The sequence below is a fragment of the Sinocyclocheilus rhinocerous genome, unplaced genomic scaffold, assembly GCF_001515625.1.
Source record: "Sinocyclocheilus rhinocerous isolate Xijiao unplaced genomic scaffold, SAMN03320098_v1.1 scaffold606, whole genome shotgun sequence".
Taxonomy (NCBI): Eukaryota; Metazoa; Chordata; class Actinopteri; order Cypriniformes; family Cyprinidae; genus Sinocyclocheilus; species Sinocyclocheilus rhinocerous.
In genome coordinates this window covers 701580-728976 of record NW_015661919.1, presented here as the reverse complement: position 1 = coordinate 728976, position 27397 = coordinate 701580, and the positions used below count along the sequence as shown (strand labels likewise).

Here is a 27397-nt window from a genome sequence, read left to right as displayed (position 1 = left end):
TACAGGAGGCCTTTGTTCACCCCCCGGAGCCGTGTGAGACACTTTTTTTATGAATGGGCGCTTTTTATTTAACTTCTTTTGGACTGAAGCACTGCAACACCCGATGACTGCAATGATAGAGCTTGGAATAGCCAGGACAATTTTTTTATCTAACTCCGACTGGATTCGTCTGAAAGAAGAAAGTCATATACACCTAGGATGCCTCGGGGGTGAGAAAAACACAGCCTAATTTTCATTTTTGGGTGAACTAACCCTTTAAGTTATATGCAACTTACTGTCTTTTGAGGTCCCTGAGCTCGTCTTTGACATTATTTTCTCGGTTGATGACACCACGGATGAGGTCTAGGGCTTTCTCAGATTCTGCTAGAGAATCGGCTGCAATGGTCTCCACTGTCACTGCCTCACCTTGGTGCCTGGCAAGAAAACACCCTTCAGTCAGACTTTTTTCAATCAGTCATATATTTTGGATGCACAACAAGATATGTACTGCAGATGTGCTGTGGAAGTCTAATCAGTGGTTAAAGGCATTTTTAATGCAATTGTTCTCAACTATCTTACCATGGGCAGCAAGGGAAAAAACAATGCTAAATGCAAATAAGGCAACAAATGTAATCCAATTGATAATCACGCATTGTTATGATAGCAAATTCAATCCATTACTTATTTTTTTTATTTTGTACAATAAAAATGTCTTCACATGATGTTCCCTATAAAGTCTGGGTCCTGAAGCAAAAAAGGTTCAGAACCACCACATTTTAATGTGAAACAGTTGGAAAACTATTAGTGCTTTTGTTGGCTAGTATATATATATATATATATATATAAACACCCAAAAAATACTCACAGCCTGTTGGATGTCCCGTTTGGCCTGTTGCAGTTTTAACCTGATCTCACTGATGAGTTTTTGGATTTCTGAAACTTCTGTTCTGTACTGCTGATCCTTGTTTCTGATCCCATCCACTGTTGTCAACAAAGCCTCCATTTTTCTGTCCTCTCTCAGCTGGGATCGGCTAATGCTCACCAGTTTATCTTGAAGCTGTTTCTCAGTATCTATTTGGTATAAAAAGCCAGTGTTAAAAACAGACAATAAACTAACTAAAAACAATAAATTAAACAAGACAAATAAAGGATTTTCATACTTGTGAGTTCATTTGCTCTGATTTCCAGGCTTTGCACCATGACCTCTGCAGCCCTAATAGCTCGTACCATCTGAGCATCATTGACTGGTGCATCATCACCTCCAATTCCTTTAAATAAATTCTCCATGTCTTGCAGCTGTCTTGCGTAAACCTCTATCTGAAAAGAAAAACCCCACAATGTTCGTCATTTATTTACCACCATTTATCGCCATTTATTCATATACCTCTACTTTAACAGGTGTGCAGCGACTGGATCCAACGCTACAGTAAATGACATAATTTAATGTTTCCAATCATTTTTAACCTTGAGTGAGCAGGCTTTTTTTTCTCTTGTTATACAGATTTGGTAAATGTAACAGCAGTGAGATTTTGTGCGTGCTGGTCCCTGGGCAAACAGCACATTTAATTCCACCCACACAGGCAGTGTTCAAGATCAGCGCCAAAGCAACATACCGTTATATCACTCTCCAGATAATAAACAATCATCAAATCCAGCAGGACTCACTCATTTTTTCTTTCACACAGCGTAGAGTGTAAAGTGCTTATTTTGACATGATGATATTAAATGATCATTATTTTCTCATGGTTAAATCACACACTCATACATATATTTTATGTTGATATATATTATATTTTAAAATATATTAACAGAAGTTATTTTAATAATTTAAAAACATTACTGTTTTTACTGTATTGCATATAATTCAATAATTGAAGACTTGGTGGTGAGCATAAGAGACTTCATTCAAACTACATCAAACTCAAATTTATTGACCAACTTCTAAATGATTTTTCATATATACATTTCATGTAAATTACTTCTCATATCATATTAATATATTTTATTAGTTTATTTTTCTTTATTTTGTTTTCAGTTCTGCAATGTCTTACCTTGCTCTTGACTGGGTTAAAGCAGGAAGGACATGTTGATTCGTCACACTTGAGTCCATCGTAACCTTCCTTACACTTGCACTGTCCTTTATCATTGCATGAAGTTGACACAGAACCCTGTCGGTTGCAGTTACAAGCTACAGGGAGAAAAAAGCAAATCTTGGGTGACTTTCACTGTTATGGATTTTGCATTTCACTTCACTAGTACTATAAGCAACATTTATTCAGGCTTGTGACAGTTACAGTATTTTTCCATACCCTGACATGGCTCTGTGGGGTAACTGTGGTAGTATCCATCTTCACAGTTCTCACACTTGGGGCCGGTGCTGTGACTCAGGCACTTCCGACACTCCCCTGTTCGGCGGTCACAGTTGCCGACAGCATTCTGGTCCACGTGGCCATAACATTGGCAAGGCTGGCACTGTTTGGGAGGGCCGTACTCTCCCAGAGGGTCTCCATAGAAACCGTCATCACAGATTTCGCAACGAGAGCCTTTAAAAATGTGTCATTAGTAAATATGGGGAATAGCTCCATAATGAAACAAAATCGGTTGAGCGGATCACTCCGCTGTGGCGACCCCTGATAAAGGGGAGCAAGCTGAAGGAAGAGAGAGTGAGAGCTCCATAATGAAACAGCACAACAATTTAGTGCAAAATCATACCGAAATAATACGATTCACACTGTTATTTTATAGCTAAATTGAAATTTCAGCTAAAGTTCTTAATAAAATCTAATGCATGATTTTTATAATTCTACTTCTATAGTGATTTTTGACACTGTACAGCTTGACAGACCCAATTACTTTTATTATATTGAAAAGGACAGCCAGGAAATTAAACAAGTTTATGTACATAATAACAGCATTTTGGGTGCACTATCCCTTTAAGAACATCTACGCCAATGTTTCCTTATTCTCACCTGTAGTCCCTTGGGGACAGCGAGCACACATCACCTCCTGTGTTCCTGGAATAACATAGCAAGCCTCACCCTCGGGACAAGGACACTTTTGGCAGGAGTTGGACTGTTGGCGGTTGACATAATAACCTTTAGGGCACATCTGCAGATTTGGTATCTCATCAGCTGAGTAACAGCCTCCTGTAAACACAACAAATCCACCTTTCTCAGCTCAGACTTCTTTTTCATAACTGAAATACGAACATTCACTAAACACTGAAAAAACAAACCTGTTTCTGGATCACAAGTTCCACCCTGACAGGAGCAGGGATCACAGGGGCTTTGGGGGCCTTGGCCAGGGAAACGTCTCCGGTATCCAGTGGCACAGCGTTCACAAAACAGTCCATCATAACCAGCAGGGCATCTGCACTTTTCTACCCAGACAGCAGGGGTGCCGGGACCCAGTTTAGCTGACACCAGAGAGACATCATCCAGATAACCACGTCCTGTTGTGAAAGCAGATATACAATTATTTTATTCGGTATTATGTTATGTGTGCACATGTTTTCCACAATATATGCAGCTCAGTGATACATTATTGGAGAGGAGAGATTAAAGACTCACCATTTTCACCAAATGTTCCTCTGATTTTAATGGCTGTAAGGTTGCTCAGAAGTGTTTGAAATTCTGTGGATGAGAGCTGTGGTTTCCATTTGCTGCCAGGCTGTTCGTCAAGTCTATGAAGTATAATATGCATTAGAATATTTATTATCAGCCTCAGTCATAGACCTTTAAACAGAACAATCAAAATATCTCTAAAATTGGCCAATAACTGATATGGTACCCATATATCATGTATCCCTAAAAATTCATAGACTTAAACAGAGGCAGGAACCAGGGCAAGGTAAGCACCACTCACATTTCTTCAGAAAACGCAAAGATCTAGTTATTACAAATGATGTGACTCACTTGAATGTGTAGGTGATTTTCTTGCCACAGTGCACCACAGTTCTCAAGTCTCCTAGTGAAGCAGACACCTTAAGACCTGCTCCTTCTAAGATAACATCAGAGATGGAAGGACGACGGACACCTCTGTCCAGACGCAGAGAGAAGCTGAGCGTCTGACCGTAGCTCATTGCCTGATTCCCCAGGTAAGATGCTACATTAAACACAGAAGCACAGGAGTCAAGGAAATGGCAATACATCACTGATGGTATATTACTGATATTAAGTAATAAAAAATGTAATCCACATACCTGGAGCAAACAGATAAACAGGAAGGACCTCCTTAGAGATAACCTCAAGGTCTTTGTGAGTAGGAGACCACCTGAATTGCACTTGTGAAGGGTTCACGCCTTGAGCAGTTGTGGCTCGCCAGCCCTCAGGTCCTGTGAGACGAATTTTTGAATTAAATCAGCAACTAAAACTGAATGTGATTTACTAAAATCAGTGAGTACACATCATGCTCACCATTTTCAAAAGTTGAAGTGATGTTGTGAATGGAATATCCCTCAGCTGAGGAGCACACACTTGAGTGGCCATTGCAAAAGCAGGGCAGGCACTCCTCTGTATTATACGTGAGGCGGCCACTGTTACGTGACCGGCAGTTTAGCCTGCATAAGAAGAACATTGATTGAACCAAATAATTCTACATAGTAATAATGTAATTAGATGCCGGTCAGAGATGTAAGGCTCACTGTTCTCACCTCAAAGGCTCGCATCCACTGGCAGTGACTGGAGAGCCATAATGACAGCGGTCACACTTGTCTCCATAAACTCCTTGTTTACAAGTACACCGTCCCTCATTGTTGCATACTGGTCCTCGAGAACCTGAACAGAACAAAGTATATGCATTTTGTACAACTTTACTCACATAATGCCTATATAGAGTGGACCCAAAAATATTTGGAAACTATTACATTTGTATAACTGTATTTTCATTATATAACAAAACAAGTATCATTTATTTTAAAGAAATTTAGCATAAGCATACCTTTCAATCAATATATTTCAATGAAATTCAATTAAATTAAATTTCCTAGATTTTTAAATATGAAACAATAAATATACTGTTTAAAATGAAGCTCAAAAGTCTTGGACATATTCTGGTTGTCAAACTTTGAGGAACATGTTCATATGTTAATTTGATTATGGTTATTCTGCTAAGACAACAGTGTGAACTTGAGGGAAACTGGCTTCATACCACGAAAAATGACCTTGGGACCAACTGGCTAAAAATAAATTAAAAAGTGCCTCATAAAAGTCAATTCTGAAAAAAAGCTCTGGCGTAATTTGTTAGCAAATGCTGCTTGGTATGATATTTTACATCTAATACAATCGAACTGAGACATTTTTAGACAAGGCAAAAGCAAGTTTGTAAAAATGTCTGTAAAATCTCCCACTGTGCTAAATAGACCTTATGTGTCAGAGAAACAAGTGCGCAGCCATCTTTAAAATTTTGTCTTTGAACTTCCATTTTTGCGGTAGCTCTATAGCATCACTGTTGAAGAGCTGGTGAAGTGGATTAATTTATAGCAGAGTTAACATTATCATGTGCAAAGGATTGTTCACCCCAAAAAATGACAAATCTTTTCCTGTATGACTTGGAACATGAAAGGAAAGTCAATGCAATTTTGTTTCTGGAAGAACTCTCTTTTAGTAAAGAAAAAAACACACTTCATCTTAAAGTAGCAGCTCACCTGCCGTGTTGCAGTTGCAGGGCACACAGTTGTCTCCTGCCCTCTGGTGGTAGTATCCTTCCTTACAGTTTTCACAGTGCCGCCCTTCGGTGTTTCCCTGGCAGTTTATACAGTAGGGTCCCAGATGATCTGCTCTGCAGTATTGTGCCTTCCCATGACATGAACAGGCAGTGGAGGCTGCAAGACAACATGCCAAGATGGGTTACTTGGTCTCAACTTTTTTTCTGTTCAAAGCAGGCACCCATAAAGACGTTCTGTGGTTAAGGAATCTGCTGAATAAGTAGACATTTTACAGTCTTTGAAAAGATAGTATCACTGTGCATTGTCAAAGTTAACTGGCGCCAGTCAAGTTATTGCTGTGGTATTGCTGTGAGCATGGGAAAGTAACATCTAAAGACCGTCTTATACCTATAAAAACAAACAATTTCCACAAATGCAGAAAATTACACCCCACCCTAAGGTATACTCACTCACTCTCCAGGATATTATATGGACAATTACTCAAACCCACAAACCATAAGCTACCGCAGAATACAATGACAAAACCACACATGTCTGGGGATCAACAAGTATCTGAAAGACACTCCGGACATCAAGAGGTGGACATCTTTTCAAAGGGAAGAAGAAATGCCCTCAGCTGTGTAAACACATTAGATCATGTAGGATTACCTGCAATAAAACAACCTAGTCCATGTTCAACCAGGCCCACAGTGTGTTGAACACACAGACGATTATGGATGTTAGATAATAGACTGGCTTTGTGGGTAGGACAAGCTCACTCTTGTAGGTAATTTATCGAAAAAGGTATAATGAGGTAATATAAGTCAGCATGAACCAAACCTCATCCACTCAGAACAGACATTCCATTCCTCCAAACCGGGCAACATCAGGGTCCCTCACAGGTGAGCAACACAGGCAGGCAGCAACAACAGCCTCTCAATGAGAGACAAAACTACCCAGCTGTTAGACAACAGTCATCCTTACAGGGCCCCAGGACAATTTTTTTTTCCCGCACAGACTGTGGTGTTGTGTTTCCAGTTTTGAAAAGTTTTTAGTTTCTTTTTTATTATAATTTTTATTATTATTAATTTGGCTTGAGAAAGCCAATTTACTGATCTGCTATTTAAGCTGCTTCTTCTTCTTCTGAACCAAAATTAGAACACTAACTCCTCCTACAGCTTTAAAGCTACAACCACCAAACTCGGGTCAGACCTTCAGACTGGTCTGACTCGGTGTGCTATACTTTTCTAACTGATCCGGATTGTGGTTTTCGTAAACCAGACTATCAAAACCACCAAAAATCCCATAGACTTTCATTGAGGGAATGAAAACTTTTATACAGTGAGAAATATGGTGTATTTAAGCTGTATTGCTATAGCAAAGCTTAACAACTCTCTACTGAAAAAACAGCTAAAACCAGCCTAAGCTGTTTGGCTGCTTTGGTTGGTCTCCCAGGCTGGTTTTAAAGTGGTTTTGGCCACTTTTTAGCTGGACAGGCTGGTCTTGGCTGGTCAAGCTGGCAGACCTGCTAAAAGACCAACCAGCTATTTTCAGCTTAAACAAGCTAAGACTAAACAACCAGCCTAGGCTGAAATATTTAGGCTACAATTAAATTTTCCTCCAACAAATTGCTTTTTTAAACTACAAAAATGCAAAAATTCTTTCAGTTAGTATTAAGTCATAAAAACGGCATATAATAATTATAGAATTTGGGAGGGGAGTTGCCTAGAAGTAACCTAGACCAGGACATTCATAATACAGGTGTATCATTATTAGGCTACAATTTAAATCATGTTAATTGTATCTGGCTAACAGATTTTCCCCTGATCAATATGATCATTATGATGAGTATTGTGGTTATCATTAGACTATTTTTATGATTGTTATATGATGTATGAGTCAATAACTCTGTCAGTAGTTTTTGTTACATTGCAATGTACTGTAATTATAATCTACAGTAAATACAGATAAAGTGGGACACTTTCTGTCACTAGTGTTGTTTTAAAATACGATGCCAAATGGATTAGCCACTCAATACCATACCATGTTACACTGCTAAATTTAAAACTGAGAAAAATATGAAGAAATGTTAAATACACAAACTTATTGTAACAGCAGTCTCACGTTCACACCTTAAAGTAGGCTAGCTTTCTTGGACTGAATTTATTCTGCAATCTGCCTATCAGTTATTAAAATAAAATAAAAAACTAGCCTTGCTCACAAATCACTCAAGATTTAGCAACACTTGCAAAGCAAATTAGTACTACTGTACGTAGTTGTCAACACACTATCATAATGTCAAAAATGAATTAACAGGCAGGCACAACTTTACTTACATCGGACTGTTCCGTGAACTGGAGACCAGATGCAAACTGCGCAAAGAAAGAACCAACTGATCTTCATTTTCCACATCCAAGAAACAAGATTTAATTCCACGTTCTCTCTTTTATAATGTCTGCTTAAGGATGCTGGCGGTCCGTTAGTCCTCGGTGCGATGAGACGGACACCTGACGGTTCTGCCAGCTGATCCCACGCCGCGCACTTAAAAACTTCCCACCTGACAAGCGCGGACACGTCAAGCTCCGTGTCTCAACTGTTCATTTACTCACGAGTGATTCACAGATCATATGTGCCTGATAGGAAATATATCATGCCATTCCTCACATAAAGACGTGTTTGATTAAAAGCCTATAACTACAGCACCAGAACAATAAACCCCATTGTTCATCAATGCTTCAGCTTATTTGGATCTGATATTAAAAGTAGGCTATTAATGCTTGAGGCTGTGTGTAATAGATATAAGATCCATAGTAGTGTTATCAATAAAATGATACACAAAACGTGAAACAGGCAAAAGATACAAATTAGATAAACCCATTTTTTTTAAGTATTATTTAAATTCATGTTCATATATTTTTGAAGAAAAAAAAAAGATTTTAATTTGGCAGCCAAAAGTTAAGTAGCCTAAAGGTTGTTCCAAATTGCTTATGCCAAAACTATGTTCTCTTTAAAAATCTTAAAATATCTATTATTTAAATTATTATTATTGTTATTTCTTTTGCTTGAGGTTTTTTTTTTTTTTTTTTTAAAGCAAACTTCTGAAGTTCTAGGAGTTCATATCAAGGCAAGAGAACCACACCCAACTGAAAACCAAACCACCAAACCGAAGCCATAGAAATGGAGCAATGGCAAACAGTTTGAGATTGCCGTTTGCTTCTTTACCACACAATCATCTACAGGTATATTTAACAAGAGTAACTGATCCACAATAAGCTTTGCATGTTAGGGCACAACAACTTTCAATACATCAAGTGAACTTAAAGAACATACTACAGACATTAAATGCCCGGAAAGTACACTTATTGTGAGCTTTATCTTATTTAGTAATCCGTGTTTGTGGTTTACAAATTGTATATTGTCTGTATTGGCACTGAATCACTGTTGTGTTGAACTGTGTACACAGATACTGACTTACTGTGGCATTGAATCATATGCCATTTGGCATCTTTTTAATTATATAGTTATATAGGCTACAGTCTTGAAAATGAGTAGTAAAGAAAAAAAACAGAACTCTGACTGTTGCTTAGATATCAAAACCACAGCTGTCATCAAAACACCGGGACAAACTGAACCGCACTGGAAGAGTCAACACTGTAGAACAGTCAAATATATTGGAGTCATGAAAAATCCACGGCCTGAGGGCAGTGAATTTTCTACTGTGTGCAGCTGGCTACGCCCTGTCACGAACTCTCCGAGAGGAAAGGAAAGACGCTGGGCTGAGTCAGAGGTGTCTCAGCTACGCATTACCAAAACACACCCAAACATCCAGCGCCACACATCTTTATCGTCCACACCTTGTTCCTCACACAGACGCAGTGAGCCCCACCTAAAACTCTCCAGGTAAACATGCTCATACCCTTTCCCTCCGGCCGCAGAGAACAGCATGGCGTAGTGTGAAGCACACCCTGTCTACCTCTCGCAGGACGCTGCCAGCACCACACCCTCACACACACTACAGGACAGGATAAGAAACACAGAAAGAAGGTAGAGAATGAGGAAGTCTCATAAGCTCTCTCATATATCACTGAGGACAGTATAAATACAAGAAATAACCTGCCTTTCAGTTATTACATCAAGAAAACACGGCAAATTTTATGTCCTCCATAGGTTTTGTACTGATCGATTGGAGAGCATATACAGTGGCCCTAAAATGAATCTGGACATTTATGTCACATTTAAAAATGCATGAATGTCATTGCATGAACATATAATGTGTCATCTATTTAAAATTTAATAAATAAAAATAAAAATGCATGAATGTCATTGCATGAACATATAATGTGGCATCTATTTAAAATAAAAATTATAAAATAAAAATGTATGTCATTGCATTAATATATATTGGGGTATATTTTAATATAAATTTAATTAAATACTTTAATTAAAATAAAATACAAATAAATGTTAAAAACGGTTGTAGTGCTTAATGTTTTTATGGAAACCTTGATTCAGTTTTTTTCAGGATTCTTCAGTGAACTAAAAAGTTCAAAAGAGCAGCATTTATTTGAAATATATTTATTTCGAATATTTTAAATGTCTTTAATGTTACTTTGGATCTATTTAAAATCAAATAAAGTAAAATAAAAATGCATTAATGTCATTGCATTAATATATGTATTGTGGCATATATTTAAAATATTGTTTTTATATTATTTAAAGAAACATTCAACATACTCTTTCTAAACAAAACATTTCACAAAAGAGTTTTTTTTTAGGTTTTAAATGATAAAACTAGGCTACAGATATACCAAATTAAGAACAAACGTATTGCTTTTGCAATAAGTCAGTTATTTTTTAATAAAGATTTAAATTCAGTTGAAGGACCATAAAAGTTGTCATTTGATTCACACTCACTCAAAAAGGATTTGACTCTGCCGATGATAGTTCACATGATCGTTCCTTTCAATCTAGTCATCAGTCTGGCAGATTTAGAGAAAAACCCTCTTTATTTCTGTTTTTTAGAGTCACGACTGCCAGCATGTTAAAAGAGAGAGCCTTATGTTAAAGATGTAAATGACTTTTGGAAACTCTGTTAAGGCCAAAACTGGCACAATGCTTTTCATTATGTGTCTAGTTCACATTTTGTACTTTCAGACTTGTGGAGGAGAAAAACACATTTAATCAAATTTAATGAAATGCAACCGCATATGATGATGGCCGCTGAGTCATGGCAAAGTCTTACCAAATGTAGTTAGGAATGATATTGGTAATAGTGCTAATTTTGTATCAGATGAGCGAATGGTCTGTAACACTGACCAACTAGATTTGGTAATGAGTCTGTGTCATTGCACAGCAATAAAGACATAGATAGGCCTACACATTACTGTTTAACTGCACTGCTATTATGATATGTACATGGTTTAAATATGCTGTACACTATAGACTTATGATCTGAAAAATATTTTTGACTATACGTATAATTGGTGCGATTATGTATTTAATGTTTAATTAATGTACTGTAAATAATCTTCAGCAGGGGATTTCAAACAGGGTCCAGGGACCCATAGAAGACCACAAGAGGGTGCTATAGAAGGTGCATGGACAATTTGAGACAAAAATCATTTTACAAAATTTAGTTTTTAGAGTCATTAATGTCAACTGTATATACACTATCGGTCAAAAGTTTGTGATTAGTAAGATTTGTTCATGTATTTGAAAGAAGTCTCTTATGCTCACCACGGCAGCATTATTTTGATAAAAAATTCAGTAAAAATGTGAAATATTAAAATTTGAAATAATGGTTTTCTATTTTAATATATTTAAAAATGTAATTTGTTCCTGTGACGGCAAAGCTGAATTTTCAACAGCTATTACTCCAGTCTTCAGTGTCACATGATCCTTCAGAAATCATTCGAATATGATTTGGTGCTCAAGAAAATACTTCTTATTTGTATCAGTATTGAGAACAGTTGTGATACTTAATCTTTTGTGGAAACCATGAAACCATCCTTGCTGAATAAAGGAAAATTAAAAGAAATCAATGAAAAAAAAATGACAGATTGCAAACTTTTGAATTGAACACTTTATTTATTTATATTACTATTCACTTCGGCTTTCTAAAAACTGGTCAAAAATCATGTGAATAATGTTAATTATTTTATTCCTTTGGCAGCCCTAGCTTTTAATAGTAGAAAATAACTAAATCTTATATATACACACTACCGGTCAAAAGTTTGGGGTCAGTAAGACTTTTTTAAAGAAGTCTCTTATGCTCATCAAGGCTGCATTTTATTTGATCGAAAATATAGAAAAAAAACAGTAATCTTGCAAAATGTTATTACAATATAAATAATGGTTTCTATTTTAATATACATTAAAATCTAATTTATTCCTGTAATGCAAAGCTGAATTTTCAGCATCATTACTCCAGTCTTCAGTGTCACATCCTTCAGAAATCATTCTAATATGCTGATTTATTATTAGAATTATCAATTTTAGCAACAGTATAAATGCAGCCTTGATGAGCAGAAGAAACTCCTGTAAAAAAACAAAAAATCGTTCTGATCCCAAACTTTTGACCGGTGGTGTGTATATGTATATGTGTTTATGTCCCAGGGAAAGCAAGAATAGATAAAATGTGTACCTTGAATGTAATGTAAGTGACTGCCAAATCCATAAATGAAAAAAAAAGTAAATGTTTCATACAGTTTAACATTTCTATTTTAGAAAAGGGGTTCCTTGCATTGTTGTAATATTTGGAGATTCTTAACTTCAAAAAGTTTGAAAGCCGCTGTTCTGGGGCACTGAATCACACATACACTACTGTAAAAAAGTAGCAACAAGAGTAAATGAAGCAGAATAACACATCAGTGAGTCCTGTAATAACCACTGTTTATTATTCAAATGTTACGATTGAATTTACAGGCAAATAGGTAACAAGCAGAGGTGTGTCAGGTCCTTTGGGTGAGTGTTTCTCAATGCCTTGATTAAAAAAAACATTACACTCTCTAGAACCAAAGGACCACATAAAGACTGTGCAGCAAACACATACTCTAACTACAGATCACAAATACTTGATACTTTATAAATTAAAAATACTGTTTTATACATAAACGTGTACGTGTTGCACTTATGTCCACAGTGGTAGAGAGGAGAGGTCTATATCTAATCTAATGCTTTATAGTGGCACTTTCCATAGTTGAATCTCTCGATATGTCGGCTGAGGAACCGCTCAATTTAGCAAACCTGTAAGACTGTAACTAAAGGAACTACGGATGCGGTAACTGAAAGAAACAAACAAACAAACAGTGAAATGTACTAAACCATCATTTGGACTTCAACAGATCTCTTTAACTTAAGATGCAACGTCCACATTTAGAGGATTACGTCCAAGTGTTTAGGCACTAAAAAGATGGTTAGCTAGCAACATGTGATTAAGCTTACCATCTCAAGTAAAGCAAAGCATTCCAATAAATATGAAATATTCGAGACATATGTGGATGTTTGGGGGTGTGCAAATTAAAGGGTCAAGACATTACGCATCACCATCCGCTGAAAACTAGGTACAAATAAAATAAATGATAGAGCTATGATGCAACACTGAGCCATGTATACAGGCAAGCGTATTATACCACAGAACATAATATATATATATATATATATTATGCAGAAGTTTTGGCTGATTTTTTTTTTTTTCGTGAACCGATGAGGTGGCTGGTTGGGTCTTGGATTCAAAAATCAGCCGTTCCTGAATCATTTAAGCATATTTACACAAATAACAGTTCCTCAACTCTATATTATAATAAAAAAAGAAGAAGAAAAAACATTCACACAAAAATATAACATTTGAAATAATTATTAGCACCAGTGTATCAGATAAAAGGCTTGCTACACCAATGTACAAAGTTGCATAGTGTTGAGTTTTGCTCATGTTAATGTGTTTCGCAGGACACCTGTAATAAGCAGCAGCGTCTGAAAAATCAAAACAAACACAAAACTGAAATGTGTCGCAACCATGAAATGCATGAAGTCAGCTGAGCCATGCAGGGACTTTTAGTACTGAACAATTTATATACACATGAACTGAAATACTGTATTTACGTGTTCGACTCACTCTCAGTACCAAATCTAGCACGAGGGGCGACGAAGAGGCGCATTCCGAACAAATTAAGATTCCTTCACTGTTAGCTTTGAGCGAATAGCGTTACCAATGATGATATACACGAGCTTAAGTAGCAAATGACCTCAAACAAATGTCTTGGCATCTGATTAGGTCGTAATTTTGATTTGGTTGTAAAGACAAGAGATTTGAGAGAAAGAGCTGGAAATGGTGCAGTCATGAGGGTTCAACTCGAGGCCCCTAACAGCTCATGCACACACACACACACACACACACGGCCATTACTTGGAGTTCTCTTCACGTAGCATTTCTGCATATCAAAACATTAAAAGCTGCTTTTGTCTTCTGTTTGTAAAACATGATTTCGAAGAAACGTATAGAAATACAAACAAACAATAACCTAATAAAAGGAAATAAAATGCAATTAAAAGAATTTGAAACAAAACAAGGCCTGTTTTGGTTGAGGGTGGTGTCGGCGGAGGGTTTGGAGAGGGATGCTGAAGAACACAGGGAGTGTAAGGCAGATGTAGCGGTGTGGCGTGGAGAGGTTAAGGCCGCTCTAGAGACGGAGTGTTGAAGCAGCCTTCTGGCAGAGTGTTCTTGATGTCGTTGAGGTTAGCGATGTCCTTTCGAATGTCTTGGATCTGACGGTCGTAGTCGCTGATCATGTCCTCCTGGCTCTTAGCGATGTCGTTCAGCTCCTTCAGCTTCCTGTCCAGCTCACTTCCTGCCATCTTGTCCTTGGCATCTTTCAGGGCGTTTTCGATCCGATTCAGCTTGCTCAGATCCACCTTATCGATGTTGCCTGGAAGAGGATAAGGTGGTGTTATATTAAGGCGTGTGTTAAGAAGTCATACATTTCACAGAAGTGCATTCTTCTTGCACAGTATAACAAGGAAAATAAAATGATCATCATAAGCTAAAAATACTCAAGCTAAACAAGTTGAACTTGTACTATGTTATAATACATATTACATTACATTCAGGGTTTGAAATTAACTTTTTCACTCACCAGGGCTTATTTAATATATCATGATGAGTCTCGAGTTCAGTATTTACACTAAATCTGCGCAGATTTGGCTTACATGAACTTCCTCAAGAAATTAATTAGTAAACATAATTTAAGAAAAGTAACCCGCCAAATTGGCTAGTGATTTGACAGCGTTACCCGCCACAGCTGATTTTTACCCGCATTTGGCGGGTTGGCGGGTGTTAATTTCAAACCCTGATTACATTAGATTATATTATAATTTGAATTAGCTTTTATTTTTATATCTTCAATTTTCATTTTTATTTTGGTAAAAATTTTAGTAAATTACAATGCGCTTTTGTCATTCTTATTAGTTTTTATTTTTTTATATTTCCATTTGGCTTTATTTTTATTTCAGTTTAAGCAATTTTTGCAACTCAAACCTATTTAATTTCAGTTAGTTTCCAAGGCAAAATGTATAATTTTCATTTAATATTTGTATTTTATTTCATCTTTATTTCAATTACTGGAAACAATTTTTAATAGTTTTAATTAGTTAAAAATGGCAATCACTGAAAAAACTCATGATAAGCTAGAATAAAATATCATGATAACGCATCTTTAATCAGGCATCGAGGAAGGTAGATGAAATCTTGCATGACATACAGCATGATTTCAAACATTTTTTTTCAATTATTGGTTATTATGTCTGCCACAAAAATGTGGATTATTGATCGGCAACTAGAGTGTCTTACCGAGCTGGCTTAATAATTCATTGATTGTGCTCAGCACTGTCCTGACAGCATTTTTGGCTTTCCTGGCATTGCCCTCAGCTTCTTTAGCATTATCAGATGCCTGTGAAGAAGAGCAAAGTTAATACAATGTCTATAATAGGGTTTTAAAACAGATTGCACCCATATAGTCAAGGCCATAACCCACCATGGCCGCCATCATCATGTCGGCATCTGCCTCAGCTTTCTTCTTCTCTAGCTCTTTCTCAGCAGCTGTGAGCTGGTCCATCATGTTGTTCACCTCTCCATCCAGTTTCATGGTGTCTTCAAAAGCTTTTTCTGCATCTGCCTTTGTCTTTGCTGAACCCTGATAAAAATTTTAAAAAAAGGCAAATCAAATAAAGGCACAGTTTGATAAGGACACGGACATCCCACAACTTTATGTTTTTGATATTCTTCATCTGAAACTCAACATGTACCTTCTGCACATCATTAGCTATTTTCTCAGCTTCCTCTGCCTTCGTTTTCGCTTCTTTAGCATCTGCAGCTGCGTTGCCTAAAGCCGCCTCGGCCCGTCGGGTCTTCTCATTGGCTTCATTGATTGTCGCGTTGATTTCTGGGATTCGCCTCATGGCATCCTCAGCAGCAGTTTTGTTGTCATTGACTCTCTTGTCAAAGTCTAAAAGTAAGACACAAATTTTAATAAACAAATACATTTTTAAACACGTATTTACTTTGATATTTAGATCTTTATTTATCCTCTCTCTCTCTATAATATTTATTTATTTTAATTTTAGCATCATAAATAAAAGATATTTTACACAATGACCCAAGACCTCTCACCTCTGAGGTTGTTCAGTATGTCCTGGGCCTCCTGGAAGGTAGAGATGCCTTTTTTTGCTGCCTCCTCAGCCAAGGCCTTTGCTGCGTCTGCACGTGCCAACAACTGATCAGCCGTCTGAAGAAGACAGAAGCGGAAAGAGAGTTGGAAAACACAGAATTGTTGAGTTTTTACACTGCACTCTTAAATGACTTGTCTGGCTAACATTCAGAAGGTGAAATTCTGCACTTACAAGTAATTTACTGTGCTTAACATGAACATAATTACTTATAGGAATGAATAGCAATACTGTGGGGGAACAAATACGCAATATATTTAATATCTAGTCTAAAAGTAATCATGAAAATGCAATTGCATTGCAATTAAATAAACATTGCAAAAAGTAACTCACACTGTGAGCAGATTTCATAAGAGCAGTGTCATGGTTCAGCTCTTTCATTAAAAGCATGACTTTTAACTCAATCAGATTAGGATGAGACTATGGACTATCACTTGCCTCTCATCAGTATCATTTAAGAGGCTTCTGGGCCTCATGACATGTGTTTGACTCTTACATATCAACCATGTGAAAGAACTGCTAAACTGAACAGCAACTAAATATTCTCATCATTTCTTCAAAATCTTTAGACCACCATAACTGCATTCTGAAAACTAATTCCATAGAACCAAGACGAAACAAATCAAGTACATTAAAAGTCAAAAAGCATATGTACCTGTTGCTCAGTTTTTCCTTTTTCCAGTAGTTTGCGGACCTCTGTCTCTTTGCCCCTCAGGTCTTCCTTCAGGTCATTGTACTCCTTCTCAGTCTTGTCTATTAGTTTGTCCAGGTCTGATGCCTCCTTCTTTATCTTATGGGCCTCATCCTGAGGGAAATTCAAGAGACTGGATTATAGATGCATCCATGTTGATTGTGCAAATTCAGTAAGAATTATAAAACATCATGAAATCAGCACCTCTAATGTTTTGGTGTCGATTGGGGGCAAGCTGGTCAGGTTAGCGTAGATCTTCAGAGCTTTGTTTCCTGCCTCTTCTGCTTCAGCTTGTACTTTAGCAGCCTGTTTCTCCAGGTTCTTGGCTAGATCCTTTGCTTCGACATATCTGCGCACATATGAACAGCACTTTAGTTGTAAAGCATGACCATCTGCATTTAGAATATTTTAGACTTTCTTAAAATCAGATGACAGAATATTGGCAAGACAAGAAAGTCGCATAAAATGTGATGTCAAAGACATACTTCCTGTTGAGTTCATCAATGTCGCTGCTTGTCTTGTTCTCGCCATCGAGCGCCTTCTTCAGCATATTATAGGCCTTAGTGGAAGTGTCATTGGCGTCCTTTGCGATCTTCTCAATCTGATCTGCATCTGCTTTATGTCTGTGTAAAGAGTCATAGAAAAACGTTGAATAAAACTCTATTAGGTGGTATGAAATATCAATATTAACACAGCATGAAATACTGTAACTCACTTTTCGGACAGTTTGCGGGCTTCCTCTGCCAGAAGTGTCATATTGTTTGGATCTCCAGAGGTTGTGGGTATTTTAATGTCCTATGGGAACAGACGATAAGGATGAAAAAAAAAAAGAAGTATTGGCAACTAAGAGACATTTTAATGGACTCCACTACCATTAACTGAAGGTATTTGTGAGATATTACGACATGCTCTCTTGGTGGTGTAATAGAAATCTCACCACTTTACTGATGGCCTCCTTGGCTTTGTCCAGCTCCTCTCTAGCGGTGCTGATCAGGTTCTCTGCGTCACGGACTCGGTTCCGTGCTCGATCTGCCTGCGTTCCTGTGTTGTCCACTGTGTTCTTGATGTTCTGCAGTCGGTTCCACTGGTTGTTCAGGGTCTTGTTGATGTTGTTTAGACGGTCCAAAAGGCCTTTATCCACTTCTGAATTATAATAGTGAAAGATAACAGAATAATAATCATGTAAAGTGAAATATATCTGCTCTACTATTAAGTAAAATTATAACACATTTTTTTTGCCTTTTTAAAAATCTTTTAGTTTTTCTTATTATAGTTAATCAATATGATGTCCTATTTCATTTTTTTGAAATCAGATTTTTTTATTTTATTTGGCAGAATTATAGTACGTCACATTATTTGAAAGAATATTTTAAATTAATAATAATAATAATGATGATGATGATGAACACTACAACTATTAAAACTATAAGAAAAATTTTGAAACTTGCTCCATTGTCGGACAATACCTTTGCTAGCCTGAGCCTCTTCCAGTAAGTCCATTATTGTTTTCTCTGCCTCCTTCAGTCTGTCCTCAAAGGCCTTGTCACTCACTGTATTCTCAGCATTGTCCAGATTATCAATCAAATTCTGTAGGTCATGAAGCCTCTGTCTCTGCTGGTTCACCTGTACAGAAAAAAAAAATCAGGTATTAGAAGTTGTCTGTTCTGTTATGAAACAAAACGTCCCGTGTTCAGAAGATGATCTCTTACCTTGTCTCTGACCAGGCTGTAACAGTTGGGACACTGCTGGCAACCTGGTGTGGAGCGGTTGTAGAAGTAGTTCTCCTCACACATGTCGCAGCGAGCTCCCACGAAGCCTGGGCGACACTGACAACGCCCGTCTTCCTTGCACTGAGCAGACTCTGAGCCTTCTGGGTCACAGTCACAAGCTGCAAAAACAAACCAATGGTAAATGGAACAAATCTAAAATATAAGATAAATTATAAAGCAATTTTGTATTAAGTAGAACTGCTGTAGAAAGGCAAAAGAGCAGGACACCGTACGTTTGCAACCCGACGAACTGAATCCAAAGAAGTTGACCTCACAGCGCTCACAGTGTTGACCTGTGACCCCAGGCTGACACTCGCATTGGCCGCTAACGATATCACACTGACCGTTTGTGGAGCCAATAGGGTTGCAGTTGCATCTGGGGAAACAAATTTAAAGATTTGTTTTAAAAACTTGCAGTTCTGTCGAGCTTTCTTTTGTCAATGCTATATCACTAAGAATGAGAAAGAGAAATCAATCAATCAAATACCGTTCACAGCCCTTGCCGCTCTGATGGTTGTAGAAACCAGGATCACATGCACTGCAGTCTCTGTTAATGACATGGGGAATATATATATATATATATATATATATATATATATATATATAATAACAAAAACAAAAAAAACTTCCTTTAAGCTTGCATGACCTGATTTTTAAACCTCTGAGAAAGTATCATGAAATAAAAAGTAAAAAAAAACACTCACGTTTGCATTTGTCAGCTACATTTGCAGCACGGGCATCGCCGTAGAAACCCTCTTTGCAACGGTCGCAGAAGACTCCGGCTGTGTTGTAGATGCACTTGAGGCACTCGCCTGACTCTCGGTTGCAGTTGCCTACAGCATTGGGGTCGATGTTGTTGTTGCAGCTGCAGGCACGGCACGCCCTGACTGGACCATTTTCACCAAGAGGGTCCCCGAAGAAGCCATCATCACATAATTCACATCTCTTACCTAGAGACAGTTAAAGTTGGAGATCATGTGCTATATTATTTACTATGTTGAATCTCCAAACAGATTGAATGCTCAGAGCCACCCGTCACCTGAGAGCAGGTCGTCTTCCTGTCCACTGTACCGTACAGAGAGCACGAGCACGCTGCAGAGGTGGAAAAATAATTGTTTAAAAAATAAAAAGATTTTTTTATTTATTTTAGTTTTTATATATTTTATTTGATAAAATACATTAAACCTATGAAATATGAATATATTTTAAATTACTTTTCTATTTTAAGATGTAATTTATTCCTGCGATGGCAAAGCTGAATTTTCAACAGCTATTACTCCAGTCATCAGTGTCACACCATCCTTCAGAAGGATGTTGATTTGGTGCTTTTCTTATTATTATCAGTGTTAAAAATCAGTGTTTTATCAGGAATCTTTGACTAGTTTAGTAGAACAGCATTTATTTCTAAATCATTCGTAACATTATAAATGTCTTTACTTTTGATGAATATAATGCATCCCTGCTAAATAAATGTATTAATTTTTTTAATGGTAGTGTGTGTGTATATATATATACACTCACGTTTGCATTTGTCAGCTACATTTGCAGCACGGGCATCGCCGTAGAAACCCTCTTTGCAACGGTCGCAGAAGACTCCGGCTGTGTTGTAGATGCACTTGAGGCACTCGCCTGACTCTCGGTTGCAGTTGCCTACAGCATTGGGGTCGATGTTGTTGTTGCAGCTGCAGGCACGGCACGCCCTGACTGGACCATTTTCACCAAGAGGGTCCCCGAAGAAGCCATCATCACATAATTCACATCTCTTACCTAGAGACAGTTAAAGTTGGAGATCATGTGCTATATTATTTACTATGTTGAATCTCCAAACAGATTGAATGCTCAGAGCCTGTACCTGTGGTTCCAGTTGGGCAGTTTGTACAGACCACCTCTTTGGTCCTGGGCACCACGGCACACGTGGCACCTGCGGGGCAGGGACAGGGTTTACAGTCTGAAGATGAGCCGACTGTAGAGTCACCATAGAACCCGTCCTTACACCTCTCGCAGCTCATGCCAGCAGTGTTGTGCTGGCAGTTACACATTCCTGCAAGTTTGAAACAAAGATACCATGTAATACCACATATCACCACAAGATGGCAACATTTTATAAACACAAAGGCAAAAGTAGCACTACTACTCTGATTATTACTGCAGTATAGTATGTATAGAGTGAATTTTGGGTAAGCATGGCATATTTAGAAAAATCCAAAAATATGTATTTTCACAACTCTGTTTTGGCTTGAATGTAAATGTAATTTTCTTATTGCTCACAAGTCTTTTAAAAACTTTATGGGTAAAAAACTGTCAAAGTACAGACATTATATAATTAAATCACATCTTTTTTATTTCAATGGCATTCATGTTGCATGCATCCAGAGCACATGACTTTTCGTAATGCCCACATCCAGATAATATATAGTGAAATCAATATCCAGTCTCCTGAGAGCAGATAAGTAAATTATATATCAACACTATGGCAAAGCAGTACAAATAAGTCAGTTGTGATGACAAACCTGTCACAGGGTCGCAAGTGTCACTGTGTCCGTTGCAGTTGCAGGGCTCGCAACTGCTAAAGCGGCCCAGCTCAGGTTGGCTCCTCCTATATCGCAGATCGCACTGCTCACAGTGCTGCCCCACGTAACCCTGAGGACACGTACACCTCTCAACCCAACGAGCTGGAGTTCCAGAGCCACGGCGGGCAGTCATAAGGGACACGTTGTCTAAATAACCAGCACCTACAGCAGAAACATTATTAAGTTACTTAAAGTATCAGTTAAAATGACCTTAAGAGTCTTGCAACAGAGAACCCAAGGTCATTGTAATCCAACAGAAAATAAAACACCTTCCTATTACGTCTTAATAGAATGTCTCAAAACAAAAGCTATGCTTCAGTGAATTAGTAAACGTACTACTTGCACTGTAGGTTCCACGAATCATAACCGAAGTCAGATTGTGCAGAAGTTTCTGGAAGTCGGCGTGTTTCATGGTGGGTCTCCAAGGATAGTCAGTAGTGTCATGGAGTCTAATTGACAAAAGAGATTTTTAACATTACAAGTACATCAGATAAGCTAACCATATGTATAAATCAATTAATCTGCAAAAAGATGAATGACTATGAATTCTAAATATTTCATCTTTATGGCAACAATGCATGCAATAAATGTCACTGTATTATGATAAATTTGACTTTTAATTTTCAACATGAACTTAATATTCATAGAAGAATAAAATATTAAGCATCATTACTGAATGATGCTGAAAATTCAGCTTTGCCATCACAGGAATAATATATCAAAATATAATAAAATGGAAAACAGTTATTTTAAATTGTCATAATATTGCACAACATCAGTGTTTTTGTTGTATTCTTATGTACTTGAATATGTAAATCTTAATAATTTTTTTTTTATTAATTTGACTTAAGCGATTACCAGCCCTAGTTTTACTAAAAAGGAACTCAAAGACCTCACCTAAACACAAAGGTTTGTGTCTCCTCTCCTGGGTAGGAATTACCCTGGGCAATAAGTGGCACAGCAACACGATGCCCGGCCCCTTCCAGCACAACGTCCTCCGCTGAGAGTCGTGCATCATGTCGCTGAATCCTGAAGTTCAGCGTGAGGTTCTGACCATAGCTCAGCAGCTGATCACCAAGAAACTTCTCTACAGTAACAAAAAAGAAAAAAATCCCAGATGATTAGACCGGTCTTATTCATGAAATCTTCTGCCTCTTTATCATACAGAGGAAACCATGTCTGCTATTATACCTGGAGCCACAAAGTAGATGGGGAAGTAGTCTTCTGAGATGAGTGAGATCTCTCGAGTGGTGGGTGACCACTGCACAGGAATGCTAGAGCTGTCTCTCTGCTGTCCCATCCAGCCCTCTTCATCTATTCAATGACATACATAACAAATATTATTCATTCTCCATCCTCACAATCCTTTGTAACTGTGGATGATTTTACATTAGCACTTGTATAGCATTAGGAATTAGTATAAACAGGATGTAGACACTATTGACACACTATTGGTTGGATACTTACCCCTGTCGAAGGTGGAGGTGACTTTGTGTATGCTGTAGCCATCAGCACTTTCACACACAGTGGAATGCTGGAAGCAGAAGCATGGAGTACATCCCTGAGGATTCTGGGGGTCCAGATTAAAGTAGCCCAGTTTACACCTGAGAGAAAGAGGCAAGAGTTTAATAGTAATGAGACAGGATGGCTGATTAACTGATTTGTAAAGTTCAGGGACATTTTAATCATTTGAATTACTGTCATGCTAATTATGTATTTGAATTATTGTCCCATGTAAATACAATTATTACTACAGTTTTATTTATTTCTCTCTTTACACATTTCAAAACCACCATAAACACATCTGTGGCTGAAAACTACTTGATGAACATTTTAATAATTCATAATTATAATTTATTTTATTATGAAATATTATTTTAATTATTATAATGATATTTATTTTAATACAATGACACTTATAATTAAGATTTTACGTAACATTTTTCAAAACCACCATTCATACGTCTGTGGCTAAAACATTGTCACAAAAGGTGTAGTGAAATGTTGTGCCATGTTATGTATTTAGCGTTAAATTATTGAGGAATACTGTTTTTTGATTTGTATGTGGCCCCACAGGTTAAGTCATAACGTGTGGAGTGAGTTAAGTAAGCAGGTCATCAGTTAACATCAGTGAGATCATCGCTGGGCCTCTAAAAACAGGTCACACATAAATCAACAGCTGTCGCTTCAGCCAAACACTCCTTTCATCCTTCCCGATTCTGTCTTTTCATTTCTCCTCCTTTGTCTGTGTCTCATGAGTATATACTGCAGGGATTATCCAGTTCATGTGTGGCCAAACTCAGTGACTGATTGTCAGAGGAATGTCACAGCTGACATGTGAATGAAAAGGTTAGGTTTTTTTTGGGTTTTTTTTTTGTGTGCAAAGTGCAAGGCAAAAGCAGGCTGGAGAGCTGGGATTATGCAAAATCAAAATGGAAATGGCAAATATTTGGGATGTATGTTTAAATTAAGGGTGCCAATCAATGAAAAATCATCATATCCTGATTAATCAGTTGAATTAATCACAATATCAATACTTAAGAAGAAGAGAAATTAGTTGATTACAACACTGAATTGTTGTAATTACTGTACTTTATTGTAATGTTTCTTTTGCACTACCGTACAAAAATTTGTGGACAGTGTTTTTTTTTTTAAAGAATTGATCACTTTTATTTAGCAAGAGCACATTAAACTGATCAAAAGTAACAGTAAAGACATGGATAATGTTACAAAAGATTTTGATTTCAAAGAAATTCTGTTCTTTTGAACATTCCATTCATCAAATAATCCTGAAAAAATATATCATGGTTTCTACTAAAATATCAAGCAGCACAAAACTGATAACAAAAATAAATATTTCTTGAGCACCAAAACAGCATGGTGGAATTATTTCTGAAGGATCGTGTGGCACTGAATAACGGAGTAATGGCTGCTGAAAATTCAGCTTTGCCATCACAGGTTCTTCACACACTCGCTGGCATGGCCGTTACACTTGCACCTGGATGGGGAGGGGGAAGGTAACAGACCGGTCAGGTGCAAAAGGGCCACCACACAATGATAGGGCACACTTACTGTATGTGTACACATCCTGCCGTTGTTGTGCGTAACACAAATGTGCCGCAAAGCTGTTCAAACACAGAGCTCTGACAATGTTTGTTGAGCCTATCACTGAAACGTCACTGCACCTTTGTTTTGAGATTGAGTAGCTGATGTCTGTGTCTTTATCCTACCCACCCTTTGATACAGCAGGCGAGATTATGCAGTAGTACAGTACAAAACTACTACAGTATGCAGTGGTTTTAAACAGACAGTTTTTTGAAGCTGGAAATGTATTTAAACAGTTTTTTCGCATATAATGCAAAAACAGAAAGAATTAAAGCATCTTAAAAGCAGCCCATATGACTTCCCTACATTTCAAGTCTTCTGAAGTCATACGATAGATTTGTGTGAGAAACAGACTGAAATTACTTTGCATCTTAAATACAGCCCAAGACATCTGGAGTACTTTTAAGACACGTATTCTTTCTCCTTTTGCACTGTATTTGAAAATAGAATTAAAATAAATTTTTTAACAGTTAAGGGGGTTGCACACCAAATGAGAAGTGCAGAGCAGTGCCGCGGTTTTTTTTATTTTTATTTGAGCACAATGTTTTCTATGAGTGTACCCACAGTGGCAGTGCGCCACAGAGTGCCACTCACATGGCTTTCCATTAAATCACATTATATTTGTCCCAACTTATTGTTAGTGTACATAATGACTTCATCCTATGCTGGAAGATTGTGTATTGTGCATTTTCAGTAAAAACGTTTGTCTTTCTGTGCCTTGAATAAAGTCTGTATGTTTCATGTAGAGAGCTATAATAGCTATAATAGTTTTTTCAAACTTTCATTCTTGAAGTGAACTTTTGCCTGTTTGATGATTAGATTAAGTGTTTTGGACTACTGTCTTGAACTGAACGTGACGCGTCTGATGTGCGATACCCGTGAATTATCCAAGAAGCAGTGCTGCGCTTAGTGTCCAGTGTGCGCCCGCATTTTGGGCTGAAGAATTTAATAGATTTGCAACAGAATAGAACAGTTTGAGCCTGATAGTGCCATAATATTTTAATATAATTCTTTAAAACATTATGCATATGTAATTATATATTAATAAAATTAATACATTATTTAGAATATATTTCCAAAATGCACAAATATGTGTACAAGACTGCTTGGCATTTTTTTTATCCATTAAGAAGGCAAACTAAAATGGAAATGTATATACAGCATAAATTCTGAGATATGCATTGAAAAAGTCATGTGATTGAATAATATGCTCAAATGATTGGCTACTGTTACTTCCTTGAACCATCTATTTGCTACCATTTAATAAAATGTATAACATTTATTAAAAGTGTCAGTGGCTTCATCTTCAATTTCTGTTTTTCACAACTTTGCAAAAATTCTCTTTAACATGGGATGAGAACGCAGCTTTTATTTGCAAATTTTGATTTTTTTTCCTTTTTGTTTTTGCATAAATTAAATGTGCAACTTGGACAGAAAGCTACACAAAATAACATGAAAGATACACTGAAACATGAGAAAACTAGTTCTAAATCTTCACTGCAACTCGGATTAACAAAAATCAATATATTCAGTGTCAGTGTTTGGGCACAAAATCTTATTTGTCCTCAACTCCACTTATCATGAGCACACAGCAACAAACATATTCACCAACAAAGACACCTTGACAGAGGACTCAGAACAAGAGAGGGCTTGTGCAGCTAAAGCCACCTCTTGCACATTGTCTCAGGTGATCCTTGGCAAAGCCTCATGGAAAAGGTGACGTGAGGAATAACAACTTGGTGGAGGATGTGCACTCATCAGACGTGCATTCTTCCCTAATTCTAATATATATTTATCACAGATACAATAAAACTGCCAGGATGCTACGTTTCTGGTGATCAGATCACTTGAGGAACATACGGCTGTCCGTAAGCGCTGATGTGTCTGCTGGACAGGAGCCCACATGCCGTGAGGCAGCAGGTGTAAATGATTCCCTTCAGCCTCAGCCTGGTTCCCTTCCCTTTCCAGACTCTCTGCCCGCCCCATTCCAGTTCCACTGCGCTCTGTAATCCAGCACTCCCAGGCAAGAATGTAGGGAATGTGGGCTGTGTAATGGAAATCTGCTCCACATTTCAAACAGATTAAGGTGAAAAGACATGCAATGGTGCACCTAGAGATGTTTCACACTTGCTCGACATATGGGCTTCTTCAGCATGTCCTTCATCTCTAAAGCTCACCGTCAAGAGTTTATAGATTCCACAGACAGGAAGTAAAGAGGTAATTCTTACATTGTTGTACCTAGAGTTAAGATAATTGCATAGGAATTAATTGTTTTGGTCCTTTTTTGCATACACAACTGAGCAAAATGGTTTAAAACAAGGAATTATTGTGCTATTATCTATTAACCAGAGGCTTGCTCTCACAGAGAGTGAGTTTTCCCATACAGAAAGATTTAAAAATGAAGCAATGCATCCCAATCAACCTATTTCGCTCAAAGTGTGAAAGCTCACACTGCAACGATCTAATCTTTCAAAGTGGTGGTTCTTTTCATTTTTTTGTCTGCACACTGAAAAAAACTCATATTTCGGGTCACATGTCCAGCATTCCAGATGGAGCTGCTGATATTCATGTAGAGACCTGCGCGGGACAGATTTTTCAGTCCTGCTCCCGCAAGATTCTGTCCCGCACCTGCCCGCTCCCGCAGAAATATATCTTATCTGGTCCCGCTCCCGCCCGCGACATTCATGTATTGTCCCGCTCCCACCCAACCTTAAACCGCATAAACACATTTCATTACACCAAATACACAAAATAATGTTCTTTTTAGCAACATCATATGACCCCTTTAATCACCACTGATTGGCCATTGCGTTCCAGAAATCAACAGCTGAGTCTGTGAATGGCTACATTGCACAACCCTTTAAATACGTGTTATAAATAGAAACTATGCCTAGCTTGCGCATGTCAATCATTTTAATGT

The 27397-nt window shown here is 37.5% G+C and overlaps 2 protein-coding genes across 2 annotated transcripts in view; both read right to left on the bottom strand.

Annotated features, from left to right (window-relative positions):
- The window catches only part of LOC107726891 (laminin subunit gamma-2-like), an 18428-nt gene extending 4649 nt beyond the window's left edge, over window positions 1–13779 (bottom strand). The window contains 16 exon segments of the mRNA XM_016536598.1: window positions 276–486; window positions 841–1050; window positions 1140–1296; window positions 2031–2167; window positions 2289–2522; window positions 2949–3125; window positions 3215–3430; window positions 3549–3661; window positions 3894–4083; window positions 4181–4312; window positions 4395–4537; window positions 4631–4754; window positions 5624–5800; window positions 7960–8122; window positions 8124–8164; window positions 13737–13779. Coding sequence (XP_016392084.1) covers window positions 276–486; window positions 841–1050; window positions 1140–1296; window positions 2031–2167; window positions 2289–2522; window positions 2949–3125; window positions 3215–3430; window positions 3549–3661; window positions 3894–4083; window positions 4181–4312; window positions 4395–4537; window positions 4631–4754; window positions 5624–5800; window positions 7960–8122; window positions 8124–8164; window positions 13737–13779 — 2468 coding nt within the window.
- Window positions 13352–27397, bottom strand: part of LOC107726890 (laminin subunit gamma-1-like) — a 64216-nt gene continuing 50170 nt past the window's right edge. Inside the window, exons 4-27 of the mRNA XM_016536596.1 lie at window positions 24329–24370; window positions 22840–22976; window positions 22564–22686; window positions 22270–22459; window positions 21709–21821; window positions 21313–21534; window positions 20655–20843; window positions 20324–20569; window positions 19835–19894; window positions 19534–19555; window positions 19290–19370; window positions 19036–19178; window positions 18743–18921; window positions 18500–18656; window positions 17971–18176; window positions 17749–17828; window positions 17519–17656; window positions 17238–17382; window positions 16998–17147; window positions 16287–16401; window positions 15923–16122; window positions 15652–15810; window positions 15468–15567; window positions 13352–14547 (exon numbers count right to left, since the gene is read on the bottom strand). Of these exons, the coding sequence (XP_016392082.1) occupies window positions 14291–14547; window positions 15468–15567; window positions 15652–15810; window positions 15923–16122; window positions 16287–16401; window positions 16998–17147; window positions 17238–17382; window positions 17519–17656; window positions 17749–17828; window positions 17971–18176; window positions 18500–18656; window positions 18743–18921; window positions 19036–19178; window positions 19290–19370; window positions 19534–19555; window positions 19835–19894; window positions 20324–20569; window positions 20655–20843; window positions 21313–21534; window positions 21709–21821; window positions 22270–22459; window positions 22564–22686; window positions 22840–22976; window positions 24329–24370 (3454 nt within the window). The 3' untranslated portion in view covers window positions 13352–14290. The remainder of the gene's footprint in view (window positions 14548–15467; window positions 15568–15651; window positions 15811–15922; window positions 16123–16286; window positions 16402–16997; window positions 17148–17237; window positions 17383–17518; window positions 17657–17748; window positions 17829–17970; window positions 18177–18499; window positions 18657–18742; window positions 18922–19035; window positions 19179–19289; window positions 19371–19533; window positions 19556–19834; window positions 19895–20323; window positions 20570–20654; window positions 20844–21312; window positions 21535–21708; window positions 21822–22269; window positions 22460–22563; window positions 22687–22839; window positions 22977–24328; window positions 24371–27397) is intronic.